This window comes from Mustela putorius, unplaced genomic scaffold (genome assembly GCF_011764305.1).
Source record: "Mustela putorius furo isolate JIRA1106 unplaced genomic scaffold, ASM1176430v1.1 tig00000407_pilon_pilon_pilon, whole genome shotgun sequence".
Classification (NCBI taxonomy): Eukaryota; Metazoa; Chordata; class Mammalia; order Carnivora; family Mustelidae; genus Mustela; species Mustela putorius.
In genome coordinates, this window is record NW_025421373.1 from 26,961,145 (window position 1) to 26,981,164 (window position 20,020).

Consider the following 20,020-nt stretch of genomic DNA (forward strand, 5'->3'; position numbering starts at 1 on the left):
CTGAACCTGTCATACTTAATGTTTAGCCTGTTTTCAGAGTTCTTCCAGCTGAAAACAATTGTCAAGGACATTTGATTTGTACTTTTGCTTATGACAATTGGCACTTTTTTTTTTATTTCCCCTTCTAGACTGTGACATAGTTTTTATTACTATTTTTTTTTAAGATTTTATTTATCCATTTGGCAGACAGAGATCACAAGTAGGCAGAGAGGCAGGCAGAGAGAGAAAGAGAGGAGGAAGCAGGCTCCCTGCAGAGCAGAGAGCCCGATGCGGGGCTCAATCCCAGGACCCTGGGATCATGACCTGAGCCGAAGGCAAAGGCTTTAACCCACTGAGCCACCCAGGCGCCCCTTTATTACTATTTTTTAGAAAAAAAAAACATTTTTTTTTTTTTTTGAGAGACAGTGCACACGTGGGAGGTAGGGGAAGTGGGGAGAGGAGCAGAGGGAGAAAAGGCACAGGATCCCAAGCAGACTCCTCACGGGGCACAGAGCCTGAAACCGGGCTCCATCTTAGGACCCCGACATCATGACCTGAGCCCAAATCAAGAACTGGAGATGCTTAACTGACTGAGCCACCCAGGCACCCCTGTGACATAGTTTTTTAAATGAGATAAACAATTCATCTTAAGTATCTCTATATCCTCCATAAAAATTTGGCAGAGTAACATTAACATTCTTTGCGTGAATGAACTCGTGATTGAGGACATTCACCATTGTCGATAATGCTGATATAAATATCTATATTAAAATGTCTTTTTTCTTTTACCATATTATCTTTGGCTTGTTGTGAGTCATTCACAACATCAGTATATATTAATATTAAGTGACCACTTGTTGTCAAGCCCCAAGAGCTAAATTATACCAGGGATGAGGACACAGTCTCACAGGAGATCGAGCGGCTCTCTGTGCTTGTGGACCCGACATCCAGAAGCAGGACTGGTACTCGAAACATGCATTCATTTTCAGACACATGGTTTGTTTTTAAAATTTTCTATTTTCAGGGGGAGGGGAGTCTCAGGTTCTTTTCTTAGAAATCCTTAGGCAGCCATTTCAGACTGCCTATGATTAGCCCTCTTTTGGATTACCACTGTCATAAACGTCTTCATTCCTTGGAATAAGGAGCTGAGAAATCTCAAAGTAGAGAAGAAAACCACAGACCAAGAATTAAGCTGTGATCGTGTACCCAAACCCTAAGCACTCGTGGTCTGGAAGGCTCACCTATAATGTAGAGGGCCCACTCCTTCCCTTCGAATGTCGACAGCAGCCTCTCCCACTGGGCTTGCCAAAAATAGCCAGAAGCGCCCCAGAATCTCTGAAGATGCCTTGGAAGAGAAGTCATAGAGGTTTCTGGGTGAAGACTGGAGGGTGGACAGTTTGTTAACCACACGCTCCGCCTCAGGACCCCCAGCACACTGTCCCCAGGTCGTGAAGGAAAGCTGGCAGCTCACCATGTGACTGAGTTCCAGAAGGCCACAAGCAAGAGAAGGCCAGAGCCCAAGATGAAAGCTGTCCTCTTCATGGAGCCCCAGATGTGTCCCTCCTAGAGGACAAGAAAGTGTCAGGCCCCAGCGAGCCTCCTGCTGTTACAGACAGCTCACAACTAGTCCTGGCAGGAAGATGTGGGATCAGTATCTCAACCACGTCAGCATCACACATCTGCTGACCTTTCCCCAGCTTCTGTGGGAGGCTCTTCTTATCAAGAGCTCTGGGGCTGTATATGGGTGTGTTCAGGAAAATGAGAGTTCAAGGCTGGGGAAGGGAAGAGAAGAAACCTGACTCCAGAGCAACTAGCATGCAGTTCTGTCACCCTGAGAAGGACAGGTACACCTTCCCCAGCAGTGGGCCTTCAGTACCACTCCTCCTGTGGAGCAGAGATGCCCATTCTCGGGGCACTGGAATCACCTGGGAGCTTTTTTTTTTTTTTTTTTTAAAGATTTTATTTATTTGACAGAGAGATCACAAGTAGGCAGAGAGGCAGGCAGAGAGAGAGAGAGGAGGAAGCAGGCTCCCCGCTAAGCAGAGAGCCCGATGTGGGACTCGATCCCAGGACCCTGAGATCATGACCTGAGCCGAAGGCAGCGGCTTAACCCACTGAGCCACCCAGGCGCCCCTTACCTGGGAGCTTTTAAAAAAATCCCAGTCCCGAGATTCCTTCCCTGCCTGATTACATAAGAGTCTCCAGGGTGAGACCTGGGTCTCTCTGTTTCTTTTTGTTTGTTTATTTTTGTTTTTGTTTTATTTTTAAAGCTCCCCAGCTAATTCCAGTGGGCAGGCAAGGCGGAGCCAGCCAGCACAGGAACATCTGCAGAAACTGTTCATGGGCCACACCTCTTTCCCCATCCCCATTCCCCTCTTGCTCAGGAAGAAAAAAGAACGAATGAACACATGTTCTGACTTTTAATAATTCCTCTGCTTCTAGTGGGAGGAGCCTGGGCTGCCCCTGCCCAGGATAACAAGCAGTTCTAAGGGAAAGAACTTTTGGACCCCTGGCCATCCCTGGGCGGTCCCGGACCTAGTCTCCTCCAAAAAGTCTAAAGTAGAGATCATTGCAAACTTGATGGTCAAATGAGCTGCCAGATTTATAGAAAGAAAATGCTACTGGCTGTGTCACCAATTTCCACTGTACCGTGGACAGAAATGACAAAAGTCCCTTCCCTCTCCTATTTCGAAGCCCAGATCGAGTCTGCTTATATCCTTTCCCGGGAGAGAGCTGGCTGGTCCCTGCAGCTGTGTGCCCGAAGTTCTCCTGCAGTCAGCAAGCTGGACCACGGACACAGGCTCAGGGGCCATTGGCTACAGGAAGCTGCTCTAACAGGACACCATGTTTTAACTCAGACTTTGGAGCTCTGAAGGAGCAGGCTGTTTGAACTGAGCTGTCTGTTTATTTTCAGCGTTACCTTCTCGCACTTCTGATCGAAAGACCAAAGAGAACAGTTATTTTCCGTGGCCAGTGAAAAGTTTTTGAAACTTTTAAATGAAATTTTAAAAATAAAATTGTTTTCTGTGGTCAGTGAAAAGTTTTTGAAACTAATGCCCCTCAGGGCCCTGAGCTCTGGAAATGAACTTTCCCCTCTCTCCTTGAGGGCTGGATGGACCAATCAGGGGAACTTGTTCTTTTAAGCAGGCCATGGAACACTCACCCTCAAGCTTGCCAAACATTTAACTCAGGCTTGGCAATTATTCCTTTTTTAGTATTCAGAGGACCCTTTTCACAAACTTTTCCAGACTCGCTAGGAATTTTTCATTTGCGTGTAATCAGATCAAGCTAAATTAAATAAATAACCTCAATTTCGCATAGAAGAGTAGCTACTTTTTTGGGGGCGAGATTGTGTTATCTCTCTCTGGCAGCCCAAGTGAAAGGACTATAAACAAGCCAAAGGTCTCTGTGCCACGCAAGAGCACAGGGCAGAAGTCTGCTGGGTTGGTTCCCAATCCCAGTTTCCAGCCTCCAGTGGGCTTCTCCTATCTCCAGAGCAGTTATAAAAAGGGGTGGTTTCAGGGACACCTGAGTGGCTCAGTGGGTTAAAGCCTCTGCCTTCAGCTCAGGTCATGATCCCAGGGTCCTGGGATCGAGCCCCGCATCGGGCTCTCTGCTCAGCAGGGAGCCTGCTTCCTCCACTCTCTCTCTCTGCCTGCCTCTCTGCCTACTTGTGATCTTGGTCTGTCAAATAAATAAATAAAATCTTTAAAAAAAAAAAAAGGGGGGGTGGTTTCAAAGGCCTGAGGGACAGAGCATTCCTTGGGGCCAGGAGACAATGGGAAGATGGCCTCAGGCTTTTTAGGTCTTCTCCAGGCATCCTGCTACCTCACCTTGCATGGGCAAAGGAGTTGAGTTATATGGCAGCCAGGAATCCAGTGGTCTTTGCCCAGCTACTGAAATGAGCACACCACCAAGGTGTCAGCAACCCCTAGACCTTGGTAGAGACCCCAGATACATAGCACGGGCAGCTATGGAAGGAGCCAGTGGCTGCCTTCTCACTAGCTCCGTGGGTGGGGTGCCAGGAGTTACCTGCTTTGGCTTGTCACTGTGTTGCATTCTTCCAGCTTCTCCCTTCATCTGGAACAAGAAAGCACCAGTGAGTCATGAGGTCATGTTCAGAGGCAAACAAGCAAGTGTAAAGACTGGCTGAAGAATGTCAAGGGGAATGGCTAGGTGTGGTTTTTTAAAGCTGGCTACTGACTAAAACCATCTGGGGAGTTAGGTAACCTCTGTCTGGGCTCCCACATCTGGAGATGGAATTGGTGTGGGCACAAGGTAACATGAATCAGAGTTGGCAGTGGGGGACTCCCTCGGCAAGGAAAGGGTTCTCTACAGGAGGAACTGTGACAAATTCTCCTCTGGAATAGCTTTACTCCTTGCCTCAGCACAACCTCGTCTCATTCAGGAGAAAGCTTTCCTCTGTACCTCCACGGCACCCTAACTGCTGATGGCCTACAGCCCCAAGACTGAAGCCAGGGCCAGGCCCATGATCTGCATGGACAGCTGGTGTAACCTCTGTGAACTCAGGGGCTGTTTTTGTAACACTGACTGAAATGGAAGCATTTTGTAACCTGTTCAACAGGATTTGAATGAACGGTGTATTTACATGCAGGAATCATTAGACAGTTGAGTCTAGAAATCTGACACCTTTCTCAAGGTTCTATCATCAATGGGTCTGTCACTTACTGGTTTTATGACCTTGGTCAAAATGTCCTCTCTGAGCCTCGATTTCCTTCGCCATAAAATGAGAATAACAACAGGGTCCCCGGTTGTGTGATCCCTGCTGGGGGACTATAACCGCCATGAGGACGGGCTTTCTGGTGTGCCCTTCCTGCGGCCTTTGCACAGGACTTGCATAGCCCATGTACACTGAGAGGCTGAATCAGAGGATCTGGTTCGTTGGGCCAGTGTTGGCCCAGATGGACCTCGGGAACTCCTACATCGGTCACCTGGGGATTGGTCGAAGCCTGGATTTCCAGGCTACGCTCCAAATCAGAGTCTCTTAGGGCAGAGGCTAGGAAACTGCATTTTGGACTTGTTCCTGATGTGGTTCTGGAAGACTTCACTGTCAACCCCGGCTACGTAAGCTATGGGCTGTGGGTTGGTAAAGGGAATGGCCATCACCTGAGGTCTATGAGGCACAGACTGGCTCTGGCAAATGTCTTCTCACCCAATCCCGACTCCCATCCCTTCTTCTTGGCAGAAAGCAGAAGCTAGAAGTTTGCACTGCTAAAGAACGGAACTTCCCTAAGTTGACCCACTGGGGGAGATACCAACGACATCATGAAATCCAACCCACGTAATTTAATCAAACAAGCACGAACCACTGGGACCTACTGTGTACCAGGCCCCGTGGCCTTTCATGGGTACTGCAGAGCACACTGGGCAAACCACGGCAAGGACACCGCCTTCAAGTTGCCCATAGTCCAGCTGGAAGCAAGCCTAGTAATACAGGCTGAAGTCCAGCAACTAAGAAGAGAATGGCAGGAAAGGCCCCAGGATGGGAGTAGAGAGGAACCGGGGGGTGGAGCTGGAGCCAAATTCAAGATAGCACAGGCCTATGAAAGTCTTGAACGAAAGAATTATATTCACCATCAGCACTACTTTTAACATTCAATGGGGCGTTCATCAACACAATTAGACAAGAGAAAATAAGCAAAGGTAAAGAATTGGGAAGAGAAAGGTAAAATCCTCACTATTTTTGGATGCAGTAGTCCCCTCCTAATTGTGGGGGATACATTCCAAGACCCCCAGAGGGTGCCTGAAGCTGCAGGAGGCACTGAACCATTCATGTACTATGCTTTTTCCTATGCATGTATATACCTATAATAAAGCTTAATTGGTAAGTTAGGAACAATAAGAGATTAATAACAATAAAATAGAACAGTTATAACAAAATACTGCAACAAGTTATGTAAATGTGAGTGATCTCTCTATATCATTCTCTCTCAAAAGATCTATGCTATTTATCCTTCCAGGCAGAAAATTTTTTGTCCGCATTCATACTCCTCATTGCGACACGCATAGTTGCGATACTGGCCACAGATTTGCCTTTGCTCATTGTCACTGCAGTTTGTTCCCAGGCTGCCGTGGCATCAGGTTTAGGCCTTAACCTCAAGAAATTAATTGTTTGGGATGCCTGGGTGGCTCAGTTGGTTGAGCGGCTGCCTTCGGCTCAGGTCATAATCCCAGTGTGTCCTGGGATCGAGTCCCGCATCGGGCTCCTTGCTCGGCAGGGAGCCTGCTTCTCCCTCTGCCTCTGCCTGCCTCTCTGTCTGCCTGTGCTCACTCGCTCCCTCTCCCTCTATGCCTGACAAATAAAATCTTTAAAAAAAAAAAAAGAAATTAATTGCTTGTGTTTTTTTGTTTGTTTGTTGTTGTTGTTGTTGTTGTTTTTTAATTGCTTGGGTTTTCTGATGGTTTGTGTCTTTAGTATGCATTCTTGCAACTTTTGTGTGCCCTTCTGAATGCCCTTTTTAATCTTGGCCTTTTCCAGTAGCTTCCTGGCATTCCTCTTAAGTGTTTTTGCAACAAACTTAAAGCGTTTCTCCGTATCTGAAACAATGCCATGGTTTCTCCAGGAAAATGGCAGCCTGGGACAGTGGCTGGATTTGGTAGTTGGGTGGCTGGGGATGGCACTTGCCCTGAGTTGCCAGCCAGCTTGATTTTTTGAGTATCTCACTACCTGTCTTATTGCAAAGCTCTAGTAAGTGTGGTGCTAGCACATGAACAGGCAGACATATATAATGCATGAGAAAGTCCAGAAACAGACATATATAGGAATGTAACATATGATAAAAGGAAATCAATGTAAATGCACTTTGAACTGAACAGATGCTGAACTGCCTCTGTGATAAGAGAAATGTGAACTAAAACTACAATGAGAGGGGACACGTAGGTGGCCTCGTCAGCTGACTGGTGAACTCTTGGTTTTGGCTCAGGTCATCATCTCGGGGTCATGGGACTGAGCCCGGCATCAGGCTCCTCTGTGCAGAGTCTGCTTGTCCCTCTCCCTCCCCCCTCTGCTCCGCTCCTCATTCTGTCTCTCTCTCTCAAATAAATAAAACATTAAAAAAAGTAAAACTACAATGAGAAATTATTTCTCACCCACCAGCATGGCAACAATCTAACAGCTGGATCACATGCTCTGCTGGTAAGGCTGAGGGGACTTTAGAATTGTATTTAGGGGCGCCTGGGTGGCTCCATCAGTTAAGCGGCGGCCTTCAGCTCGGGTCATGATCCCACAGTCCTGGATCGAGTCCCATGTTGGGCTCCCTGCTCAGCGGAGAGCGTGCTTCTCCCTTTCTCTCTTTCTCTCTCAGAAATAAATAAAAACCTCTAAAAAAATAAAAAATAAAATTGTATTTGTTCTCATTTTTTAATAAGATATTATTTATTTGACAGAGAGAGCACCAGCAGGGAAGCAGCAGAGAGAGAGGGACAACCAGGCTCCACGCTGAACAAGGAGCCCGATGACCCCAGCAGAAGGCAGATGCTTAACTCACTGAGCTACCTGGGTGTACCTCAATAAAGGCATTTAAATTTTAAAAGATAACATGGGGTGCCTGAGTGGCTCAGTTAAGCATCTGCCTTCTACTGGGGTCACGATCCCAGGGTCCTGGGATCGACCCCGACACTGGGCTCCTTGCTCATGGGGAACCTGCTTTTCCCTCTACCTATTGCTGTCCTTGCTTGTGCTCTCTCGGACAATATCTTAAAAAAAAAAAAAAATGTCTTGGGGCTCTTGGGTGGCTCAGATAGTTAAGCATCTGCCTTCAGGTTAGGTCATGATCTCAAGGTCCTGGGATGGAGCCCCACGTTGGGCTCCCAGCTCAGCGGGGAGTCTGGTTCTTCCTCTCCCTCTGCCTCTCCCACCGCCGGTCCTCTCTCTGCCTCCCAAAGGAATAAATAAAATCCTAAATATATGTCTTTATTGATACACAATTCACATACCATATGATTTACCCATTGAAAATGTGCATTCATTCAGCTTTTAGTATGTTCATAGAGTCGTGCACTCATCACCATGATTCATGTTAGAACATTTTCATTGTCCCAAAGGGAAACCCTGCACCCTTTACTCATCAATTTCCAATTCCTTTCTCCTTCTGCCCCGACTCTAGCCCTAAGCATCCAGTGATCCACTCTCTGTCTCTCTGGCTTTGCCTATTCAGGACATTTCAGATAAATGGAATCATACGCTATGTAGCCCTTTGTGAGCGGCTTCTTTCACTGGGCATGTCTTCAGGGGTCATCTGTATTATAGCATGGATCACTACGTCATTTTTTGATTGCCAAGGAACATTCTGTTACGTGGATGTATCGTATTTCACTTATCCATTCATCTGTGGGTAGACAGATGGCTGCTGGGTAGACAGCATCTGTGGGTAGATAGACAGTGGCTGCTGCCACTCTGTAGTTCTCATGATAACTCATGCACAAGCTTTTGCGTGGACATGTTTTTATTTCACTGGATACATGCCTAGGGGTGGACATGCTGGGCCCTACAGTCACGACACTGAACCTTTCCAGGAATGTAAAGTGGTTGCACCTTTCTACATTTCCAGCAGCAATGTATGAGGGCTCTAATCTTAGATCCTCACCAACACTGTTTATTGTCCTTGTGGAAGGGTGTCCTAAGCTGGCTGAAGGGAAGCATTACAGATCATCTGGTCCTGCTCTGTGATGAGGATGAAGGAAACTCAATAAAGGAGGGCTGACAACCTCCCAGAGTTCATAGATGGCACAGCCAGGATCAAAGCCTGGCTTTCAGTATCTCTAAGGATATTTTATTCTTTTGAGTTTGATTGTTCTCGCTTGTATTATTCTAGGTGCATGTTGACCAACTATGACCTTAGGAAATACTTCTTCTCTATGATCCACATTTCTTGTAGATTATTTAGGCTGGAGAAAGACAGCAGTGACCTATGAAGTGCCTTCCAGGGTCTGAGGAGTGAGGACAGCAGGAGGAGGTGACATGCAAGCTCCTCACCATCTCACTGGGACGACGGTATGCAGGAGGGATGCGGTCAGCTCAGAGGAAAAGCTGTCAGGCAGGAATACTGGGACATCTGATATCCAGTCAGGGAGACAGCATCTGATTTAAGGAAAGGAACCAGAGGGCGTAGTGTGGTGTCAATCAGCCCAATCCCCACCTAGAGGCAGGAGAAAGAGTTTCAGCCACGCTTTGGCCCCGCCCCTAGAGGCCAGCTTCTTTGCCATCCCTGCTCCTTCTTCCAACTCCCTCTGTTCCAGAGGATAGAGGAGAGCCTGTTAGCAGGCCTGTAGGTGTGAACTCTGCCTCACTGCGAGTTGTCATGGAAAGTGATGGAAGAGAAGCAATGGACTGGAGCAAAGCCACCAGCATTTTCTCTTGTCTGACCTGGGATGGCAGCCAGGAGTGCTTTGCTTGCTTGCGTGCTCGTGGGTGTTCTGTAGTCATATTCCTCACCACCCAAGGCTTCCAAAAGGAAGGGATGGGAAGTCAGCCCCAACTGCGGTGAACACCCCTGCACCCCATCTCGGACAGCACATGTTACTTAATAATCCAGGTGTTAAAGCATTTCCAAAAACTCTCCCTTAAATAACAGTTTCCTCTGTCTGCCCTGTCTTGAGCAGCTCCTGTTGGCCTGATTCCAAGTTTGCTCCACATCCTGCATGTGGTTAGGGGCCCGTTCCAAGAAGTCACCCTTTACATGGGGACAGATTCTTGGACAAGACAGGGTCATTTTTCAATCTGGCAGCTTGCTGCCTGGAATTCTGAAAAGCACAGATCTTTCAGCATGAGGAAGGTAGTGGTTCTAGGACCTTTGGGGCTGAGCCGACCAAGTGTCTTAATGATAAGGAACCAAGGGTCAAAGGAAGCACCTTGAGCTGAGACTCTCAATGTGTACAAGTTATTTGCAGACCGGCAGAGTCACCTTGGATCACCTTTTCCATCACCTTGGATTTCCATCCTCAGTTCTTGCTGGGAACTGTGAAAGGCTCTGTTGACCCTGTTGAGATAACCATCCTTTCTGGAGAAGGAAACAAAAGGACTGGGGGTTTATTTGGTAAGCTTCTGGGACTGCTCTGCTGTAGGAACTTCACTTATAAGCCAGAGCCTCATCCTAGCTTTTCCCCAACTTAGCATCATCTATTATCTTTGCCAAGAGGTCAAGAAGCTAATGGGACATGGTCTCTGATCTTTAGAAACTCATCTGTTCCTTTCAGGGACATTTGTTTAGAACTTACTTTGTGCAAGGAACCGTGGAGATGCAACAATAAATGAGAAACCCTCATTTACATAAACCCGTCATTCCAAAATCTGTATGGAAAGTATTAAGCTAGAAGTCCGCGCCAGAGCTAAGAAAATACTGAGCAGGGCAGGAGATCCGGCATACCCAAGAAATCTTTAGAGGAGGACCATGCCCAGGTTTTCTCTGCACTCAGACACATGATCCATGATCTCCAACCTCAAAACTGAAGCTTTTCCTCCTTGATTTCATTTTAGTTTATTCAAGGAATGCTGGGTTTTAATTAGATCATTCTTTTTTTTTTTTTTTTAAGATTTTATTTATTTCTTTGACAGAGATCACAAGTAGGCAGAGAGGCAGGCAGAGAGAGAGAGAGAGAAGGAAGAGGAAGCAGGCTCCCTGCTGAGCAGAGAGCCCGATGCAGGGCTCAATCCCAGGACCCTGGGATCATGACCTGAGCCGAAGGCAGAGGCTTTAACCCACTGAGCCACTCAGGTGCCCCTAGATCATACTTTTTAAATCTTTTTTTTTTTTTTTAAAGATTTTATTTATATGAGAGATAGCACAAGATGGGGGGCGGGGCAGGGAGAGGCAGTGGAAGAGGGAGAAGCAGACTCCCCAATGAGCAGGAATCTTGATTCAGGGCTCGATCTCAGGAACCTGGGATCATGACCTGAGCCAAAGGCAGACACTTAACCGACTGAGCCACTCAGGCACCCCTACATCATACTTAAAAAAACAAAACAAAACAAAACAAGATGTCACAAAATCAGACACACAGATCAACGGAACAGAATAGAAAACCCAGAACTGAATCCACAATTATATGGTCAATTAATCTTAACAAAGCAAGAAGAATATCCAATGGGAAAAAAGACTATCTTGTCAACTATGTTGGGAAAACTGGACAGCTACACGCAAAAGAATGAAACTTGACCACTGTCTTACACCACATACAAAAATAAACTCGAAATGGATTAAAGACCTAAGTTTGAGACATGAAACCATAAAAGCCCTTGAAGAAAGCACAGGCAGTAATTTCTCAGATATCGGCTGTAGCAACTTTTTTCTAGATAGGTCTCCTGAGGCCAGGGAAACAAAAGCAAAAATAAACTACTGGGGCTACAGCAAAATAGGAAGGTTCTGTCACAGCCAAGGAAACATCAACAAAGCTAAAAAGCAACCTATGGAATGGGAGAAGATATTTGCAAATGACATATCCGATAAAGGGTCAGTATCCAAAATACATAAAGAAATTATCAAACTCAATGCCCCAAAATGAATAATCCATTTAAAAATGGGCAGAAAACATGGATAGACACTTCTCCAAAGAAGACATCCAGGTGGCCAACAGACACATGAAAAGATGCTCCACATCATTCATTATCAGGGAAATGCAAGTCAAAACTACATTGAGAGATCACCTCACACCTGTCAGAACGGCTAAAATCAACAGTACAAGAAACAACAGGTGTTGGCAGGGATGTGGTCAAAGGGGAGCTCTCTTGCACTGTTTGTGGGAACACAAGCTAGTGCACCCACTGTGGGGAACAGTATGGCGGTTCCTCAAAAAGTTAAAAATAGGGGTGTCTGGGAGGCTCAGTTAAGCGTCCACCTTCAGATTAGGTCATGATCTCCGGGTCCTGGGATTGAGCCCCTGATCAGGCTTCCTGCTCTCAGTAGGGAGTCTGCTATTCTCTCTCTCTCTCTCCCCACCTTTGGCCCTCCCCACAGCTCGTTCTCTCTCTCTCTCAAATAAACAAATAAAATCTTTAAAAAAAGAAAAGAAGTTAAAAATAGAACTACCCTATGATCCAGCAATCGCACTACTAGGTATTTACCTGAAGACCACAAAAACACTAATTCAAAGGGATACATGTACCCCGATGGTTATAGCAGCACTATTTCCAATAGCCAAATTATGGAAACAGCCCAAGCATCTATCGATTAATGAATGGATAAAGATGTGGGGTGTGTGTGTGTATGTACAGAATATATATATTATATATACATATGGAATAGATAAACTATATATATCCACGTATGTACACACACACATACGTGTACACAGTGGAATATTATTTAGCCATCAAAAGAGCGAAATCTTGTGATTTGCAATAACGTGGGGAGCTAGAGAGTATAATGCCACGTGAAATAAATCAGAGAAAGACAAATACCGTATGATTTCACTAGTAGGTGGAATGTAAAAAACAAAACAAATGAACACAGGGAGAAAAAAAAGAAACCAAGAAAGAGACCCTTAGCTACCAAGAATGAGCTGAGTGGAGGAGGTGGGGCACGGGTGCAACAGGTGACGGGCTTGAAGGAGGGCACGTGTTGTATGACGTGCTAACTCAGTACACAGTACGCCTGACATATCACCCTGTATGTTAACTAACTGGAACTTATTTGTTTTTTGTTTTAACTGAATGGAATTTAAATAAAAACTTAAAAAAAAATAGGAGCACCTGGGTGGGTCAGTCAGTTCGGCATCTGCCTTCAGCTCAGGTCTTGATCCCAGGGTCCTGGGACTGGGCCCTGCATCGGTTTCCTTGCTCAGCGGGAGCCTGCTTCTCCCTCTATCTCCCCTCTGCTCATGCTCTCTCTCTCGCGCACACTCTTTCTCTCAAATAAATAAATAAAACCTTAAAAAAAAACTTAAAAAAATCAAGATAGATGTATGAACATGAATATCACTACTGCCACTGATGGTATTCCCTACTCCATTATTTCATTCTCCAAAGGAAGCCATGTACTTTGTATGAATATACAGATGCTAAAGTCTACATAGAAATTAGTGTACAGTTCTCCTCTTTGGAAGAAGTAGTATACTTTTTTGTAACATGCAAAACAAAACTGAGGCGATCCATTTTGGTCCCTCCATGTACGCCTTTTTGCTTCGGCTGCCGATTAAGCTCAGAGTTAAATTTAATGCTCAAATACACTTTGGGGGATTTTTTTTTAAATTATACAGTCCTATATAAAAAATGATGTATGTATAAAGATGTTCAATGTAACAGTTTTTAATGGCTAAAGATTAGAAACAAGTTAAATGTCCATCAATAGCAGCTGGTTAAGAAAATTATATTGCATCCAATGGTGAAACAATTTTCATCCAGTAAAGGAATAAGGCTTTGTGTGTACTCTCCAGAAGTATTAAGTGGGAAAAATAAACAATGCATGGAATATTTGTGTGTGTGTGTCCTGTTTAAGTGTGCATGGGATAATACATAGAATATTAGACTACTGCTGGAAGAGTATCTAAGAAACTGTTTACAATGGTGGCTTTTGGTGAGGTGAACCGGGCCACTAGGGGACAGGATAGAAGGAAGGCTATCTTTTTACTATATGCTGTTTCCTGCCTTTTGAATTTGGTACCGTGAGTATGTTTTTACCTATTTAGAAAATTACAGAACTGTTAAAAGTTTTTAAAATAAATTCAATGCCCATTTGTTGGAAATATTTTATTGAAGATTTGAAGAGTAATTAGCTCTCTCTTTAATTAACTTTCCCTTTCTCAAAAATCAGATTAATTTCAATTCCTTTGAGAAGTCTGTTTCCCCTGAAAGTATAGGCCAATTTTTTCCATGTTCATTCTTCAGGATAGAAAGGTCCATAGCTTTCATTAGATTATTAAAGGTAACTCTGATGGAGTCAAGCAGAGAAAGACAATTATCATAGGGTTTCACTTCTATGTGGAACACAAGGAATAGCATAGAGGATATTAGGAGAAGGAAGGGAAAAAATGAAGGTGGGGAGGAAATCAGAGGGACTGTGGACTCTAGGAAACAAACTGAGGGTTTCAGAGGGGCAGGGGTAGGGGGATGGGGGGTCCCAGTGATGGATATTAAGGAGGGTATGTATTGCAATGATCACTGGGTGTTGTACGCAATGAATCATAGAACACTACATCAAAAACTAATATACTATATGGTGACTAACATAATATTGAAAAAAAAAAAAAGAACCAGTGCTTTGTTTCTTCTTCTCCTTTTTTTGTGGTGACAGGGAGGGGGAGGCAGAGGGGATCAGGAGAAAGGTTAACAACTTTACATGGTCCCAAGGAAGAGCAATAGCGGCAAAGCTTCTGGTTCTTTTTTCTACAGATCACAATTCAGAACAGTACGAAAGGTATTTATTTGTGCCGGATGGTTTCTTATCAGGTTTTACCTATTTGCAGCTGTTCAATTGTATATATCCTTTATTGGGAGCTATTTCAAACTCTTTGGAGATGGAGACTGGGTCTAAAGTATAAATAAACAGAACCAGATATTAAAATTAAAAACAAGAACTAAGAGAGATGAGGATGACTGTCTGTACCATGAGACCTTGACCCTGGAAGGAGGCAGCTCTGCTTGATTCCAAAGGCAGAGAGAGTCCTGGGGCACCTGGGTGGCTCAGTGGGATAAGTGTCTGCCTCCCGCTCAGGTCATGTTCCTGGGTCCTGGGATCGAGCTCTTCATCAGGCTCCCTGCTCAGCAGAGTCTGCTTCTCCCTCTCCCTCTACTCCTCTCTCCACTCATGTGCATACTCTCTCTCTCTCTCTCAAATAAATAAATAGTCTTTAAAAAACAAACAAAAAAACCCCAAACCAAACCAAACCAACCAAACAAAAAACAAAGGCAGAGTGTTGACGCCCACTGTGTCCATAGGATGGAAACTGAGTGCCACCAAACTGAGCAATGAGAGAAGTTCTACATGGGAACCCTCGGCTCCGGGTAAACCTTCTGGCCAAAGGAAAGGTGACTCTTTATCTTCTGGTGCTGGGAAGGCCTCTTTGGCGGCAGGAGTCCCAACATTTTCCTGTCCACATCTGATCTCAGTGGAGGCAAAGAAGCACTTCCAAATATGTGTTCTTTGGCTAAGCTAATACGCCCACATACTATCTCCCAAGATATTTACATAGGAGGCTGACTCCTCTAAGCTGCACAAGCCTATATTCTGCTGAATATGCCAAAGAAGCTTGTTTTCTGTGCCTCTCTACCTGCTGGCAGATGTGTTTTCAGTTTTAAGTGGACAGAGTCTGTAGGAAGGTTCTAGGGAAGTCCCCAAACATGGTAGGCAGATGTGTCTTCAACCGCAGAAGTTCCTTCACATTGACTGCCAGTGGGAATGCTCAAGTTAGAGATTTTGGCAAATAAAGCCAATGGCGATTATTAATATGTGATATATTCAGGTGCTATAATCACTCCACTTTTATTGTGCTTTCTCTCTCTGACCTTTTCCTTTACCTTTCTAAAGTCTCCCATCCAACAACTAGACGTGATCTCAGAGCCCTTCAAGTCAGATGCTACTGTTTTCCACTGGAAGACATGGGGGCATAGAAAGGTTCAGTGTTCAGCTTCAAATTACATGGCTATTTAGTGGCAGAACTTGATTTCAGTGCTTATTATACCAACTGAGTCTGCAAACAGTGTAGAATGTGCTGATGTTGTGCATGCAGGGTGGGCATCAGGGTTGTAAAGGAACCACAAAGGAATGAGATCAGCCTCTATCAGCCATGAATAATGGATTAGATACTGCGAGCACGCGCGCCTGTGTTTTAATACCAGAGGGAAAACAGAACATGTTTTCTCTAAAATAGTAATAATTCTTTAAAGAAACTTTTACTGTATGCAAGATACAAAGGTAGCCATAGGGGATAGATACAAAGATGAATAGGAGATGCTTCTTGCCGTATTTAATAAAGTAATACTGCATAGCTTTGATTTTTCAAGTGATAAAGTATGTAGGAGGAGAATATGAAATTGCATAGGATGGGAATGCATTTAGGGAAGAGAAAGAAAGAAAGGCACCAAAGAAAAATATTCTAATACTTCCTAACAAGAAAGGCACCAAAGAAAAATATTCTAATACTTCGTAACAACGAACCGATTCCCCTTTAAAGGGAAGTTGATACATATTGTGAGATTATCCAAATTAGATACTTTTTAAGTATGGTTCTTTTGATTCTGACTATACAAGCTATTTATTGCAGAATTCTCGGTCTAGTAAAATGATACAGTGAGGCTAAAGCTGATGTTCATGACCTTGAGAATCTGAATACAGACAAGAGACAGAATAGACGAATGGGGTGAGGGTATGGGGTGGGTAGAGACTTTTGTTTTTTCTGCAGCCTGACACTTTCAGATTTTTTTTTAAGCTTTTATTTATTTATTTGTCAGAGAGAGAGAGCGAGCGAGCGCACAAGCAGGGGGAGGCAGGCAAAGGGAGAAAGAGGGTCCCCACTGAGCAGGGAGCCATGAGGGACTCTATCCCAGGACCCTGGGATCATGACCTAAGCCACAGGCAGATGCCTAACCGACTGAGCCACCCAGATGTTCCTCTTTCAGATTCTAGGTCCCTGAATATTCTGCATGGTTGATGAGGGTTCCCATTTTATAGGTGTAAGACATACCATCTTTACATGACTATGTACTGTTTCTTTGTAAACATACCGTGAAATTACTAGAATTATTTACTTTCAAAGGAGAAAAAAGAACAAGTGAGACCTCGTTGATTGTCTACTCCACCTTTTCTATTTTATAAGCAAAGATTAGCCTCAATGAGCAGAATTGACTTGTTCCAAACTCCACAGTTTCTGGGAAAATCCAGGCTTCCTGAGACTTCGCTGGGCGCCGAGTGTGTGTTTGGAAGAGCACAAATTCTCTTTCGTAAGTGGGAGACAACATCGGGAGAGGGCGACCAACAGGAGGATGAGAACTCCCACCACCTCAGTCTCTGCTCTCAGGCTGTTCATTGTCTTGGAAAAAGCTGAGCAGACTGTCTCTAAGGGGGAGGACACTGACCAGAAATGTAGTTGCCCAGCTTAAAGCCTGTGGTGAGGAAGATTTGAGGAGCTGCTGTGACCAAGGTCTAAGAACAAGTGAGGCTTTTGTGGATGAAAAGATTCTCACTCCAGAAGACGAAATGCCGGAAAGAAAGGTGAGACTCCGAGCCAAAAGACTGAGGATTGTTCTACCAACGTTCCCTTCCCTGCCTTTTCTATGGGGTATGTGTATCGTTTAAGAACGGCCTGTCCCGCCTGATAGTGTGCCTGTGAAAATGAGCCTGCCTGTTTGTTTACTGTGAGGTCCACAAACCTGCCATGTGGCAGACAGTATCTGCTGAATAAAGGAAAGGAGAACTGAATAAAAAGCACTGTGTTGTGGCACCTAGGTGGCTCAGTGGGTTAAAGCCTCTGCCTTCAGCTCAGGTCAGGATCTTGGGGTCTTGGGATTGAGCCCCGCATTGGGCTCTCTGCTTAGGGGGGAGCCTGCTTCCTCCTCTCTCTCTCTGTCTGCCTGCCTCTCTGCCTACTTGTGATCTCTGTCTGTCAAATAAAAAAACAAAACCTTAAAAAAAATAGTAATGTGTTTTGCCCTCAGAAGGTGTCCAATATTTGCTTTCAAGGTATCAGCACCTTTCCCTGGGACTAAGGCCTTTTCTTTCCATGGCCAGAGGCTGGAGTTCAGAGCTTTTCCATTTTATCAAGTTGATTTTAGAATCATGATCTCTCAATGTAAGAGATGTGGTTGGAACTGTGCATGGAACTGAAGCAAACCGCAGTCTGTATCCTGTTTTGCTTGCCTGAAGCCCCAAAGGGTCCGTATGAGCCCCTGGAAACGACCAGCCTTATCGTTCATCCCCATCGAGGTACACAGACTGCATCCTCTCACCCAGGAAGCTTTGTGGGAGTCCTTCCCGGCAACTACGGAATAGCCAGTAATTCTAAGACCACTGATACATCTTTGTATGTGGCGACAAGACAGCTTGGACACGGTAGCCCATCTCTAGCTCACACCTTGATCTTGTTTTAAGACCGTTAAAATTGCCTATGTGCCCTCCAGGTGATCCGACAGGTCAGAGAAGCAGTTTGTGGTTTCCCCGCCAGACTTGCAGTTGGCTTTTCCTCTTCGGAGTTCTGACTTGAGAGTTTGCCCTTTATACACAGGGTTGTGAAGCCCAACCCTGACCATCTGACAGGACAGACTGTCAGGTGCTAGCCGGACAGGAGGACAGAGGAGGGGATGGCACAAAGGCAGAGTCTGCAGACATCAGCAAGGGCCTTGTCGGGGGCTCTGGGCAGCAAGAAGACGGCCCAGGTCAACGATCAGAGGCAAATCTCACCTGTTTTTTACGTGGGGGAGGACAGAGAGGGAGCAGAGGGGAGAAGAACGCACTTTTTCTTTCTTTAAGGGAACTCGCCCAGACGGTGGCGAACAGCTCCCTCCCCGGCAGTCGTCCCCCCCCCCCCCCCCCCGCTCACCTCTGCAGGGGTCCGTGTCCCAGCTCCTCCGAGGTCCCGGTCCACAGCCCACGCTCGCCTCCCCTTCTCCTCCGCCCCTACCTAGGCGGCTGCTGTCACTGCGCGGCTGCCCACCCTCGCGGCTCCTCGGTGGCTCGGGGAGGCCGGTCACAGTGATCGAGTTACGGAGCAGCCGACTGGCTCGGGCCAGGCACGTGATGAGAGAAAAAGTTTGGGTCTGCGTAGACTGGAGACAAAAAAAAAAAAAAAAAACAAAACAAAAAAAAACGCCCTTCTGGCCGAAGGACATCTCCTTAAAGCCAAGAGGCAATGCGCACTTAAGCAGGAGCTTGAAGGAGCGCCTTTGGCCAAACTCCGAGCTTTTTAAAATCTTCTTTTTAAAAACTTCCTTCATCTTCCTCAGCTTAAGAAGATGTTGCTGTCTCCAGGAGGCAGGTGCATTAAAAGATGTGGACATCAAAAATAAATAAGTAAATAAAATAAATTTTTTAGAAATGGAGCTCCTGGAGCCTGCAATTACCGATCTCTGAGTCCTGAGTTCAAGCCCCACCTAGGGCAAAGAGATTAATTTTAAATAAATAAATAAATAATAAATAAGTAAGTAAAATGGACAAAGATTAAATAAATAAGTAAATAAAGAATAAAAGATCTGGGCAAGAAGATTAATTTAAAATAGAAAGAAAGGGGGCACCTGGGTGGCTCAGTGGGTTACAGCCTCTGCCTTTGGCTCTGGTCATGATCCCAGGGTCCTAGGATTGAGGCCCGCATCAGGCTCTCTGCTTAGTGGGGAGCCTGCTTCCTCCTCTCTCTCTCTCTGCCTACTTGTGATCTCTGTCCGTCAAATAAATAAAATGTTTAAAAGAAATAAAATAAAATAGAACAACAACAACAAAACAGATTCAGGTATCAGATACTGTGATGCGCAGTCCAAGTAGATAAAAAGGTTACATGGACCAGAGAATCTCATTTTCTCTTTTTTTATTACTTCTGTTGCTGCCGAGGGCAGGCAAAGGAAGAAAGATGCATCAACTATACTAGTGAATCTAGGTGCAGGGAAGGTACACCTGTGGAGGTTAGGTGTGCTTGTTAACTGAAACAGGTAACGTTAGGATAGAGGATCCATAACATGAAATGGTAAACACCTTTGAAAAAGAACTGAGCGGGGTGCCTGGGTGGCTCAGCGGGTTAGGCCGCTGCCTTCGGCTCAGGTCATGAACTTGGAGTCCTGGGATCGAGCCCCGCATCTGGCTCTCTGCTCAGCAGGGAGCCTGCTTCTTCCTCTCTCTCTGCCTGCCTCTCTGCCTGCTTGTGATCTCTCTCAAATAAATAAATAAAATCTTTAAAAAAAAATGAAAAAGAACTGAGCTTTATTTGTAATTTTCTAAATATTATTTTTGGAGAGGCAATATGTGCAACTGATATAAAATACAAAAAGATAAAAGATATATAGTAAAAAGTCTTTTTTCGCTCTTCCCCAGTCCCCTAATTTTCCCGTGGGATCGAGCCCCGCATCAGGCTCTCTGCTCCGCAGGGAGCCTGCTTCCTCCTCTCTCTC

The 20,020-nt window shown here is 45.2% G+C and overlaps 1 protein-coding gene across 4 annotated transcripts in view; it reads right to left on the reverse strand.

Moving 5' to 3' along the window:
• Nucleotides 1-18,667, reverse strand: part of FAXDC2 (fatty acid hydroxylase domain containing 2) — a 29,450-nt gene extending 10,783 nt beyond the window's left edge. Inside the window, exons 1-5 of one of the 4 annotated variants that reach the window (XM_004737753.3) lie at nucleotides 18,466-18,667; nucleotides 8,975-9,079; nucleotides 4,012-4,059; nucleotides 1,451-1,542; nucleotides 1,221-1,360 (exon numbers count right to left, since the gene is read on the reverse strand). In XM_004737753.3, coding sequence (XP_004737810.1) covers nucleotides 1,221-1,360; nucleotides 1,451-1,542; nucleotides 4,012-4,059; nucleotides 8,975-8,977 — 283 coding nt within the window. In that variant the 5' untranslated portion in view covers nucleotides 8,978-9,079; nucleotides 18,466-18,667. The remainder of the gene's footprint in view (nucleotides 1-1,220; nucleotides 1,361-1,450; nucleotides 1,543-4,011; nucleotides 4,060-8,974; nucleotides 9,080-18,465) is intronic. The other 3 variants (XM_004737751.3, XM_004737754.3, XM_004737752.3) reach the window with 3 other exon arrangements.
• Between the last annotated feature and the right edge of the window lie 1,353 nt (nucleotides 18,668-20,020).